Source organism: Octodon degus, unplaced genomic scaffold (genome assembly GCF_000260255.1).
Source record: "Octodon degus isolate 3935 unplaced genomic scaffold, OctDeg1.0 scaffold00151, whole genome shotgun sequence".
Classification (NCBI taxonomy): domain Eukaryota; kingdom Metazoa; phylum Chordata; class Mammalia; order Rodentia; family Octodontidae; genus Octodon; species Octodon degus.
In genome coordinates this window covers 1,519,265-1,529,840 of record NW_004524727.1, presented here as the reverse complement: position 1 = coordinate 1,529,840, position 10,576 = coordinate 1,519,265, and the positions used below count along the sequence as shown (strand labels likewise).

Below are 10,576 nucleotides of genomic sequence, written 5' to 3'. Positions count from 1 at the left end.
GCTCTCGTTCACTCCTCCGCTGGTTTGGTCATGCATCCACTCCCTGTTCAGGGTCACTCCCACACTCACTGAAGTGTCCCAGTTCATTCATTCATTCATTCATTCATTCATTCTGCCTAAAGTAACCATCACACACCAGGGTCCTCCTCAGCCAGGGTCTCGGATCACAGCTCAGCAGAACCTCATTACCTCTCAGGAGCTTGGCCCAGGTCCCTGGCCAGGGGTGTCAGCCTTGGGGACTTTGAGAGGTGGCATGAGAGCCCAGAATGGTGAGACAGACTGCTTGGGTTGCGGACATACAGACTGCCCAGGAGGCTTCCAGTACTTGAGGTACTGGAGACAGTCTAAAATATGGTGTGGGGTTAAATAAAAAACATTAAAGCAAAAACTACCTTGCTATGAGTCTCCTCAAAATCCTCCACTCACTTTGAGCACCCTCATCCCATCGTCCTTGTCACTTCATGAAGCAGCTCTGAAGTCCTTTCCTCAGGGTCTTTAGCTGCACTGTCCTGGCTGCCTCGATGTCCTGAATGGATTCAAAATGTCTCCCTTTCATGGGCATTTCATCTTTGGGGAAGGAAGAGTTGGAAGTCGCACCATGCCAAATCTGATGGCTAAGGTGGATGAGAAGGATTTCTTTTTTTCTTTGCTGCTTCAGGCTGCCTTAAGGGCCGGTCTGGTGCAGCTTCCAGAGCTGGGAATCAAACCATGGTCCTATGCGTCTGAATGCATTTGCCCAAGCAGTGCTTCAAGCAACTGAGTAGGCAAGGGCCCTGGCTAAGTTGGATGAGGATGCAGCATTGTGTTCTTATTGAACAGAAACTAAACCTTTTGACTCAACTTGGGACATCCACAAAGATACTCACAAAGGAGAACTCCAGAGCTGCCTCAGGAATATTAATCCACACACTCACCCTCTCTTTGATCCCACACACACGCTCTGGAGATGTGAGGCAAGCCTGTGTCAAGTGGGATGGGACAGTAGTGGAAATAGAGGTTCCCAGGGTCTTCTGAGGTCATCCAGCGTTGGCTAGGAGCCACACACACTGGAGACTCACAGGACCCAGAGGCTCCAGCAGTGGCCTGTGACTCTGCTTGTGACTGGCCATGCATGTCTGCCTTGGCACTACCCACGAGCCCCTCAGCATCCCCACAGGACTCCCTGCTACTCCCTCTTCACCCACCGCTGGTACCTTCCCTGCCCTGGCAGCTGATGGCAAGGACCAGTGGGCACCATGTTATAGGCAGACTTGGCCTTGGTCTGTCTTGTGGTCACTCCTGGCAATGACCTGGCCCCAGACAAGTCATCAGGGGACACCATTATAAGAGTCTCCAGGAACTGCACATAGTGTCACTGTGAGGAGGGATGGCTGTTCCCAAGACACCCAAGGAAGGATTTAAGGGGTGCCCAGCCCTCATAGCTGGGAAGAGGTACAGGGAGGACATAAACCCAGAGTGTTCCCAAGACAGTGGCTCTGCTCCCCTCATGCAACTTATAGCCTCCACTGTCACTTCGCTACCTCCCCAGACCACACTGGCCCACAAGAAGCTCAGGGGAAAGAAGTGTCCCTCCCTATAGCTCAGTGACATGCTTGGCCTCCCTAGGCTTCCCCTCTAGGCTTCAAGTCCATCAAAAAGATGATGGGTGAAGTAAAACAAGCCTGGCCTGTGATCCCAGCCGTCTTGGAGGCTGAGGCAAGACTACTGAAATTTCAAGCCCAGCCTAGGTTACTTAGTAACTCAGCAAGACCTCCTCCCAAAATTAAATACATAAATAGTGGGGCTGGGGCTGCAGCTTGCATGAAGGCCCTAGGTTTCATCCTTAGTATGGGGGTGGGGTGGAGGCAAGCAAAAGCCAGAGAAACCCAAGTTCTGCTCAGCCCAGCAGGCTCAGGCTCTGTGGAGAGGAAGTGGGTTAGGTTTGTGGGTCCTCCCTGGCCCAGCAGGTTGCAGGGGGCAAAGGAGCCCGTGTGCCTCCTCTGGGCATGCCTATATTAAGATCAGTTACACGGAGCAACAAACATCTGAATCATCCAGGAGCCCTGGCAGCCTGGGTTTGAATATGCATGAGAAGCTGCCCAGAAACAACTAAAATACACGCACACACTCGCAGATAGTCAGAAAGCAAGCTGGCTTCAGGATGGGCGACCAAAGGCAACCTGGCAGGGGACAAGGTGCAGCCACTATTGAGACGCTGTCACACGTGCACGCAGGGAGGAGACAAGGCTGCATGGAAAGCCTCCGGGCCAACAGCTCCTGCATGTTGAGCCAGGGCTGTGAGCAAGCAGTGGGGAGGCCCCCACAGTCAGGACAAAGCGCACTAGCAGCTGCATGCCTGAGAACTACGCCCTGCATGTCTGAAAATAACTCACTGCCCTTTTGCCCAGGGACTTCGGGCTCCACTTCTTTCTCTAAGATTGCAGCAAGGAATAGTCATGTAATGAAAGCCTCAAACATGCTAGTCTGTGATCCCAGCACTCTAGGAGGCTGAGGCAGGAATGTCACCAAGTTTGAACCCAAGCCAGGAAACTTAGCAACTTGACAAGACGCTGTCTCAAAGTAAAACAATAAAAAAGGATGGGGAGTGTAGCTTAGTGCAATGACCCTGGGTTCAATTTCTAGTATCACACAATAATAAAAACATTGCTGCTTATTGGTTTAAATTTGTTTGTCATCAGCTGAGTGGCACAGTAGAGAAATTACTAAAGGCTGAATGCAGAGTGTGGAGGAATAGACCTTTAAAGGCTGGGGAGCTGAATGAGAGGTGCATCCGGGGAATGGCTGGGGAGGCACAACCCAGCACTCAGGAAGTGGAAGGGAGAGATGAAAGTCCACGTGCTGCAAAACAGCCACTTACTGTGCATTCGCTGAGTACAGACTGTGTGACCCTGTGCAGACTACCAGGGTCTCAGCCGTCACCCCGACCCGTCTCCTCCATCCGCACAGAGGTGACAGTCTGGTGAGGGAGACAGAGCACGACTGTGTAACTAAGAACCACACAAACACAAGCCGGACTGTGCAAGGGGCGGCCTCTAGCACAGGAAGCAGAGAGCAGGAGCCCTGAACAGCTGGAGCAGGGATGGGACAGAAAGGGAGGGAAAAGGAGCTGGCTATAGCTGGTCCTAGGGCACATGTGGGCAGCTGACCTGGAACCCAGCACTAGAGTCTCCGTCAGAGCCTCCCCCAGGGCCTGCCTTCCAAGCCTGGTCAGAGCAGCTGAACTAAACCAATGTTCTGGTTCAGATCCCATATGCCCAAAGCAGCCTGGCTCTTAGGAGGGGCTTCTGGAAGCTGATTGGACAATGAAGAGGCGGCCTTGCGGTTAGGAGGTGGGGCCTGATTGGTAGAGGCGGACTTGGGGGCGTGGCCTGGAAGGGTTTATCCGCTCCTTCACACCTCTCTTCTCTCTCCACTTCCGGTGACCCATTGTGTGAGCAGCTATCCTCCGCCAGGACCCTGTGCCATGCGCCCTGCCTTGGAGCCAGCAGACTACGACTGAAATCTGAGCCAAAATAAACCGCTCTTCCTTTAAGTTACGGGTGTCAGGTATTTTGTCTCAGCAAAAGGAAAGTAGCTAAGACAAGAAAAAATAATAATATATAAATTACATATATATATATATATATATATATATATATATATATATGATCACCCAAAGGAATGAATTTTTTTTTTTTTTTTTTTTTTTTGTGGAACCAGGGATTGAACGCAGGCCCTTATGTTTGCCAGGGAAGCGCTTATTCCACTGAGCCATGTCCCCAGCCCAGGAATGAATTATTATGCATCACAAACATGTACTAATCCAGGACTGGGGAGATAGTTCAGTGGCATAAGTGCCTGCATGGGAAGCACAAGGACCCAAGTTCGACCCCCAGTACTGCATGCTGTGCCAGTCCCAGAACCCTGGGTGCGTCATGCCAGCCATAGAAACCAGGCAAATCTGAGCTGTGTGGTGAGACCCTGTATCACAAAACAAAACAAAACACCCCCCCAAGAAAACACCATATACTAACCCAAAAAGCAAAGAAAACAAGGTATAAACATTCAGTCAAAAATCCTGACAGCATAGCCTGACTGCAGCGCGCTAGCACAAAGCTCTCATCGTGGTCTCACTGTGACTGTGGCTCGCACAGCCCCCATGTGCCCAGCTGTGCCCCCGACAGCAGTCAGCCTGTCCTGGAGTAGGGTATGGCTGCCCAGGGAACATGTTTTGTGGTTGCTCAGGCACACAGCCCCCTCCTTAGTTGCATGACCAAAGGCAATTTCTGGCAGCACTCAGGACTCGGGGTCCCACCATGGCAAGCACACCTCCCAATCTTGGAAGAGTGAGACAGAGCCAGGTGACCCTTGTCACACCGGTGGGCAGAGAACACCTCGGAAATAGACAAGGCTCAGAGGCCTCTGGGGCTCATTCAGAATTTTCCTTAGAAACCCACACCATGTCCACAACCCCATCTTGAGCTGCATGGAGTGGAGGAAAGGATTTCGGAGGAACTCCCACCATGGATGACAGGTGTCAGCGACATCCCCAAATGTTGCCAGGTGCCTGGTGCCAGAGCTGCCTTCCCACGGGCGCGGGTGGGAAGATCTGCAACCATCTCCTCTCTCATCTCCCTGGAGATTCCAGGAGACACAGATGCTGAGTTCACCTCCTGGGGCCCTGGGAGGGGCAGGCAGCCTCTCGGGCAGGCCTAGAAGATGCCAGAGCGCTGGCAAGATGTGAATAGGTGACCATAAGCAGGGCCTGCACTGGGGGCCTTCTAGTCCCCCACCAGAGAGCACAGGTGCAATTATCCCAGTCTTAGCCTTCTCAGAACCCCGTGCGCTCTGTCTGAGGTAGTACCCCAGGTATCAGAGGGGGACCAGAGCCTCAGGTACTTCTCATGCCTCCCACAAAGGCCAGGATGGAACCTGAACCCTGCACAACCCAGCAAGTAGCCCCAAACATCACCATGCAGGAGGAAACACATCTCTCTCTTTCCTCAACACACACCACCTAAACCAGCACTGGTCCCTATGGAATACCTTCCAGAGAGACAGAAGCCATCTCTTCAGGGTACAGGGGTCACCCCTGAGGAGGGACTGGAAGGGCACCCATCTGGTCCCCTACCAGCAGCAATGGCCTATGGCTCCTGCCTTCTGGGCCTTAGTCTTCTCCTTTGTAAAGATGAGGATGACCTGTGTTTCACCTGCAACCGTTTAGAAGCTGGAGTGAAATTGCTTGCTATACCTGAGGGGACCTTGAATAAGGAGATCTGGGACCACAGGCACAAGGGCCCTGGGAGGACACGAAGAAGGGATCTGTGAGCCCTGAGATGAGGCCTTGGGGCAGGGGCAGCAGGTGCACCTCCCTCTGCACTGGCTGTCCACCCCATCCTCCTCGTCCCGCCATTCTTGGAGGTTCTTTCCCTCCACTTCCCACAGGCCCCTACCTGCTTCTGAGCTTCAAGGATGTGCCTGCCCAGCGTAGCTGGACTCCTAGGGCAAAGGGGCAGCGAGGAGTTCTGTGCCTCAGTCTCCACCTCTGTGTTCTATCTCCCCCAAATTCCAGGATAAATAAATAGACGCAGCTCTATTCCAACAAGACTTTATTGCAGACACAGAAATTTGCATTTTACGTACTTTTTTCTGGTCACAAAATGTTATTCTTTTTTTGAGATTTTTCTACCCATTAAAAAATATAAAGACCACTCTTAATTCATGGGATGGACAGAAGGTTGGGGTAAGGGGGACAAGTGTGGCCCTTGGACCCGGAGCTTGTCCACTCCTCCTCGGCATCCTCGACCTAGTGCCAGCCCCTCAGGAGCACTTGCTGGGAAGGGAAAATGACAAGGCACCCCCCACTCCATAGATTCAAAATCTACATTTTAACCAGAACTCCAGTGACTCATGTGCACTTAAAAGGTAAAAACAAAAATGCGGGGTATACACTTAGTGTCAGCCCCAGGGATTCTAATTTAATAGGAATGGGGCACAACCTATTGCTAGGAGTTCTCCAAGCTGCCCTGGGGCTTCTCATGCACAACCAAGTTTAAGTGCTAGAACTTCAGAAAGATGCCAGAGACCAAGCGCTGCCCCTCCACCTCCAGAGCCCCCAGTCGCTCCTCCATTTGCTCTGTAAGGCTCATTTGTCCCCACTGAGCTCTAGGATGGGGTCCTATCTAATCCTAACCCAGGGGGATCTCACACCAATGGCTTCCCTCCTGGGACTCAGTTTCCAAACTTCAAGATGGCTGTGGAGCCAGAAGTGAGATCCCAGATGCCAGCCTCCCTGTCCTGCCTGTCTGAGGCTTCTCTTTGCAAGCCCTCAGGCCAGCACAGGCAGCTCCCAGGGGCTCTAAGGACCAAGGGGACAAAGAAAAGTACCCACCCATTCAGCAGCAGCACCCCCAAAGCCCAGAGCCCCCCTTCCTGCTGTGTTCCCATTTGCCAAGCCTTCACCTCTCCTCTGATGACCAGAGAATCCAGCCCTATCCTGGATAGACAGAGGTGACAGGAGCTCAGAGTCCCCCCAGACAGCGGGAAGAGTGCAGACATCCTACACCTGCCATGGTTTCTGTCCATCTACAGTCCAGGGAGCACACAGAGATAACCCCTGCCCTCCCCCAAGACCTCCACCTCCAAAGACCCCCCAGCTGACAACTGCCACTTGCTAGTGAAAATATCCTATCTGGAATCTGGCCCATCCAGCCAAGATCTGTGGAAGCTCAGGTGGATGCCAGGGCTGCTACCTCCTCCCAAGCTCAGAGAAAGAGCCAGCTGCCCTCGAATGAGCACTTACTAAATGGCAGCTGCTGTGCTAAACTGCCATTCTCTAAGGTCATGACAGTCAGTGAAGCTAGTCAACAGGCCTGAGGCCACACAGCTAACAGAACAGTGGAAGAGATACATTAGGAAAAGCCCTTAAGCTCCTATACCTCCAATCTTGTCCTCACACCCTGAGCTCAAATCAGGTCTGTCTGTCTCCCCCTGGGAACTGGGGTGGAAAGAAGGGTAGGCTGGGTTACAGGGACCCTCAACCCCTCTCCTTGAAGCCCCCTCATGAGCCCAAACAGAGCCTGTGGCTGAAGGCAACCAGCATCCCAAGAAGAGACTCAGGACTGAGACCTGGGCCTCAGTATCTCCATCTGTGAAATGGGACACTTATCTAGCAAGGTCACTGGAAAGGACAAAAAGTTGTGCAAAACACCCCACACAGGTAACCATTAAGTGGTGACCTCACTGTTCTGTGGGCTCTGTGGCTTCTCCCTCTCGCTCCAACCCGACGGGTTGGTGGGAGCCAGGCTCACCCCAGAAAGTGGATGTCTCCTGCTGAACCTCCAGGAAAGTGGCCAGGAGACTGGCTCTGCACTGCCCACCTCAGAGCCCCTTTTTAATTAGCTTCAGACTAAAACTAGCTCCCCCTCCACCCAGCCTGCCCACCTACCTCCAAGCCTGGCCCTGGGGTATGGCTGAGCCACTGTCAGGGTGACAGCCAGCCCTGGTGACACAGAACCCACAACACAGAGGGTGCACGCAGCGGGGGCTTTATTCAAAGAGACAGAGCTGGCACCAGCCCCTGCCACCAGCTGGGCCACTCCATGTGCTCCACGCTGCCCTGTGACCCTGCACCCTCCCTTCCCAGCCTCGCCCTCTTACCCAGCCTTGCTTGGCAGAGGAGCCCCTGGGGTCTGTTCAGGGGAGGCCTGGGGACACTGGGCAGCCCTTCTCCAGCACACGGTTCCTACTCATGGCCCAGCTGTCCTGGCCAGGTACCCTCAGTCACTTGCAGCTCTGCAGCCTGGTCCTGTGGTGCTTTTCCTCAGTCAGCAGGGGGATGAAGGTGTCGCTGTGCGAGAGCTTCAGCCTGCTGCCCCAGCTTGGCGCCTCCCTCCCTGTGGGTTCTGGGGGCAGGGTATCCAGGTCACTGCGGGAGCCGCCCGGTTTGCCATCGCCTGCACTAATGGAGTTGAGTTCCATGAGCTCCAGCTCATGCTTGGCCGCGGTTTCCAGCACCCGCTGCTTGTTGTAGTACCTCACGAAGTTGTTGATGATGGGGTGGATGGGCAGGGCAATGGCGATGACCCCACACAGGAAGCTGATGGCTGCGTTGAGCTTGCCCAGAGTGGTCTTGGGGTAGATGTCACCATAGCCCACTGTCGTCATAGTGATGATGGCCCACCAGAAGGACTGGGGGATGCTCTTGAACAGGGTCTCAGGGTGGCTCTGTTCCATGGTGTAGCCCAGCGCAGAGAAAACAAAGATGCCCACAGCTAGGTACATGAGCAGCAGCCCCAGCTCCTTGAAGCTGCGCTTGAGAGCGTAGGTGAGGGTCTGCAGCCCCGAGGAGTGGCGAGCGAGCTTGAAGATGCGCGCGATGCGCATGATGCGCAGCGCCTGCACCGCCTGCTGCACATTGGTGAGCTCCATCATGCGGGCACCCAGGTGTGTGAGCGTGAGGCTGACGTAGAAGGGCAGGATGGCCAACACATCCACGATGTTCATGAAGGACAGCGCGAAGTGCAGCTTATTGGGTGAGGAGAAAAGGCGCAACAGGTACTCCAGCGTGAACCAACCGATGCACGCCGTCTCCACGTTCTCCAGGGTCGGGTGCTCAATGCGGTTGCCCTCCGCATCCGTCACCTGCAGCTCCGGGATGGTCCCCATGCACATGACCACCGAGGACACAAGGATGAGCAGGAAGGACAGCACGGCCACCACGCGTGCTGGGCACGAGGATTCAGGCTTCTCCAGGAACTTCCACACACACTTCTGGCAGCGGCGCCAGCGGCCCTCGGCGGCGTCCACACCCAGGTCGTCGAGGATGAGCTGCACGCGGCGCGCGATCTCCTCCAGCTCTTCACGTTTCTCACTCAGGTGGCTTTTGCAACAGTCGTCGAGGAACTTGAGGTCCACCTTCCAAAAATCCATCTCGTTCTTGAAGCAGATGGGGCAGATGCCCTTCTTCATGTGCACCTCCCCGAAATAGTACACCTCGATGACACACTTGAACGCGTCCGGGTCCCTGTCGAAGTAGAACTCGCGCTTGCCTGGATCATAATCATCACACAGGGAGAAGATGGTGTCGTAGCCCCCTGCCAGGCAGTTAATGAGCTCCGCCAACCGGGTCTCCGGATACTGGCTGAGAAGGTCTCCGTACAGCACCTGCCGCACGCCCCCCACGTTGACCACTATCTCGATGTCCTCACCGGTGGCAGCCGAGCCCTGGCTGTCCGGCTCCACCAAGCTGCGCTCCCCGGCCCCGTCCATGCTCCCGGCGCGAGCGTTCCCGGCCCCGGCTGCGCACGCCCCGCCACCTGAGCGAGCTTCTGAGGGTCCCTCGGTGCGCAGACCCCGAGGAGCCTTGAAGGGGCTCACAGAGAGTAGGAGCGGGCCGGGGCGCGCGGCAGAGTCGGCGGCTGCATGCACCCAGCGGCCAGGCTCCGCGCACACATCCGTGCGCCCAGGGCGCGCAGACAGGGGCTGGAGGTGGGGGAGTGGCCTCGCCTGGGGCACTCACCCGCTCTCGGGCTGCGCGATCTGCGGCTTTGGCTTGGCCTCTAGCAGCAGCAGCAAGAGCAGAATCCGGGGGGTAGAGGTCCTCGCGTGGGTCGCGAGCACCTTCCTCTTACCCAAGCGCGAGTGCGGCCGCCGGACCCACACTGTGCGCTGAGGTTCGCGCAGAGCCAACATGCGCTAGCTGTGCCCGAGCGGGTCCAAGCACAATAGGAATTCCAGCCTGACGTCAGGAGCTTTCCACGGTCCCCTCTTCTGGCGAGATTCCGCATGGCACGCGAGGCGGCGGCGGAGCCTCCTGTTAACCCTTGGACAGACGGGTCGACTCCAGCACCAACCCGCACCGCCTTGTCCCTCGGGTCACCCACGGGTCACCCAGGAGCCAGAACCTGGGGCTGGAAAGAGGCAGGCTGCTCACACTGCAGTCCCCTGTCACCGGCTTTTGGAGGGGGTGGTGGCTGGTGAAAGGACTCCGTAGCCTGTTGCGCCAGAGAAGGAGCTCAGCTGGTCGAAGCTCCTTTCCCTGGCCCAACCCCGACGCCGCTCTGGGGTCACCTCCACCCTTAACTTCTAGTCCAGCCTCTTCCCGGGCCCCACCGCAAGGGCAGCCTTCCCTTAACACGGGGCTTTCCTGTCGCGCTGCCTCTCGACCGAGTCCAGCAGCTTTAAATTCTGCCTGGACTTCCCCGCTGGCATTCATCTTTCCCCGAGACACAGCTCCTAGCAAGGTGAACACGCAGCTACGGAGGTTTCCAGGACTGTGAGACTGCTGAACACTGGTGTTGCCGACACATGCCATCCACTTGCCAACCCCACAAGATGCACACAGCCTGGGGACATGTCACGTGGTGTCAGCTGTGGACACTGGGCCCTGCTTGGAAACAAGTGCCCCTTTGGTGGGGGATGTGGATCGAAGAAGGTTGTAGCAATGGGATCTGGGAGACACTGCTTTAGTTTTGGTTTTTCTGTAACCCTAAAGCTTCCTTCTTTTCTTCTTCTTTTTCTTCTTCTTCTTCTTCTTCTTCTTCTTCTTCTTCTTCTTCTTCTTCTTCTTCTTCTTCTTCTTCTTCTTCTTCTTCTT

General features: G+C 55.2%; 1 protein-coding gene across 1 annotated transcript; it reads right to left on the bottom strand.

Annotated features, from left to right (window-relative positions):
* Positions 1-5,571: 5,571 nt before the first annotated feature.
* On the bottom strand, positions 5,572-9,492 carry Kcnf1 (potassium voltage-gated channel modifier subfamily F member 1). Its single transcript, XM_004642327.3, has one exon. It carries the CDS (start codon positions 9,247-9,249, stop codon positions 7,762-7,764), a length of 1,488 nt encoding a protein of 495 aa, XP_004642384.1. The 5' UTR covers positions 9,250-9,492; the 3' UTR covers positions 5,572-7,761.
* Between the last annotated feature and the right edge of the window lie 1,084 nt (positions 9,493-10,576).

Coding starts and splice junctions, on each gene's coding strand:
- Kcnf1 (XM_004642327.3), bottom strand. CDS start 9,249: ATGGACGGGGCCGGGGAGCGCAGCTTGGTGGAGCCGGACAGCCAGGGC.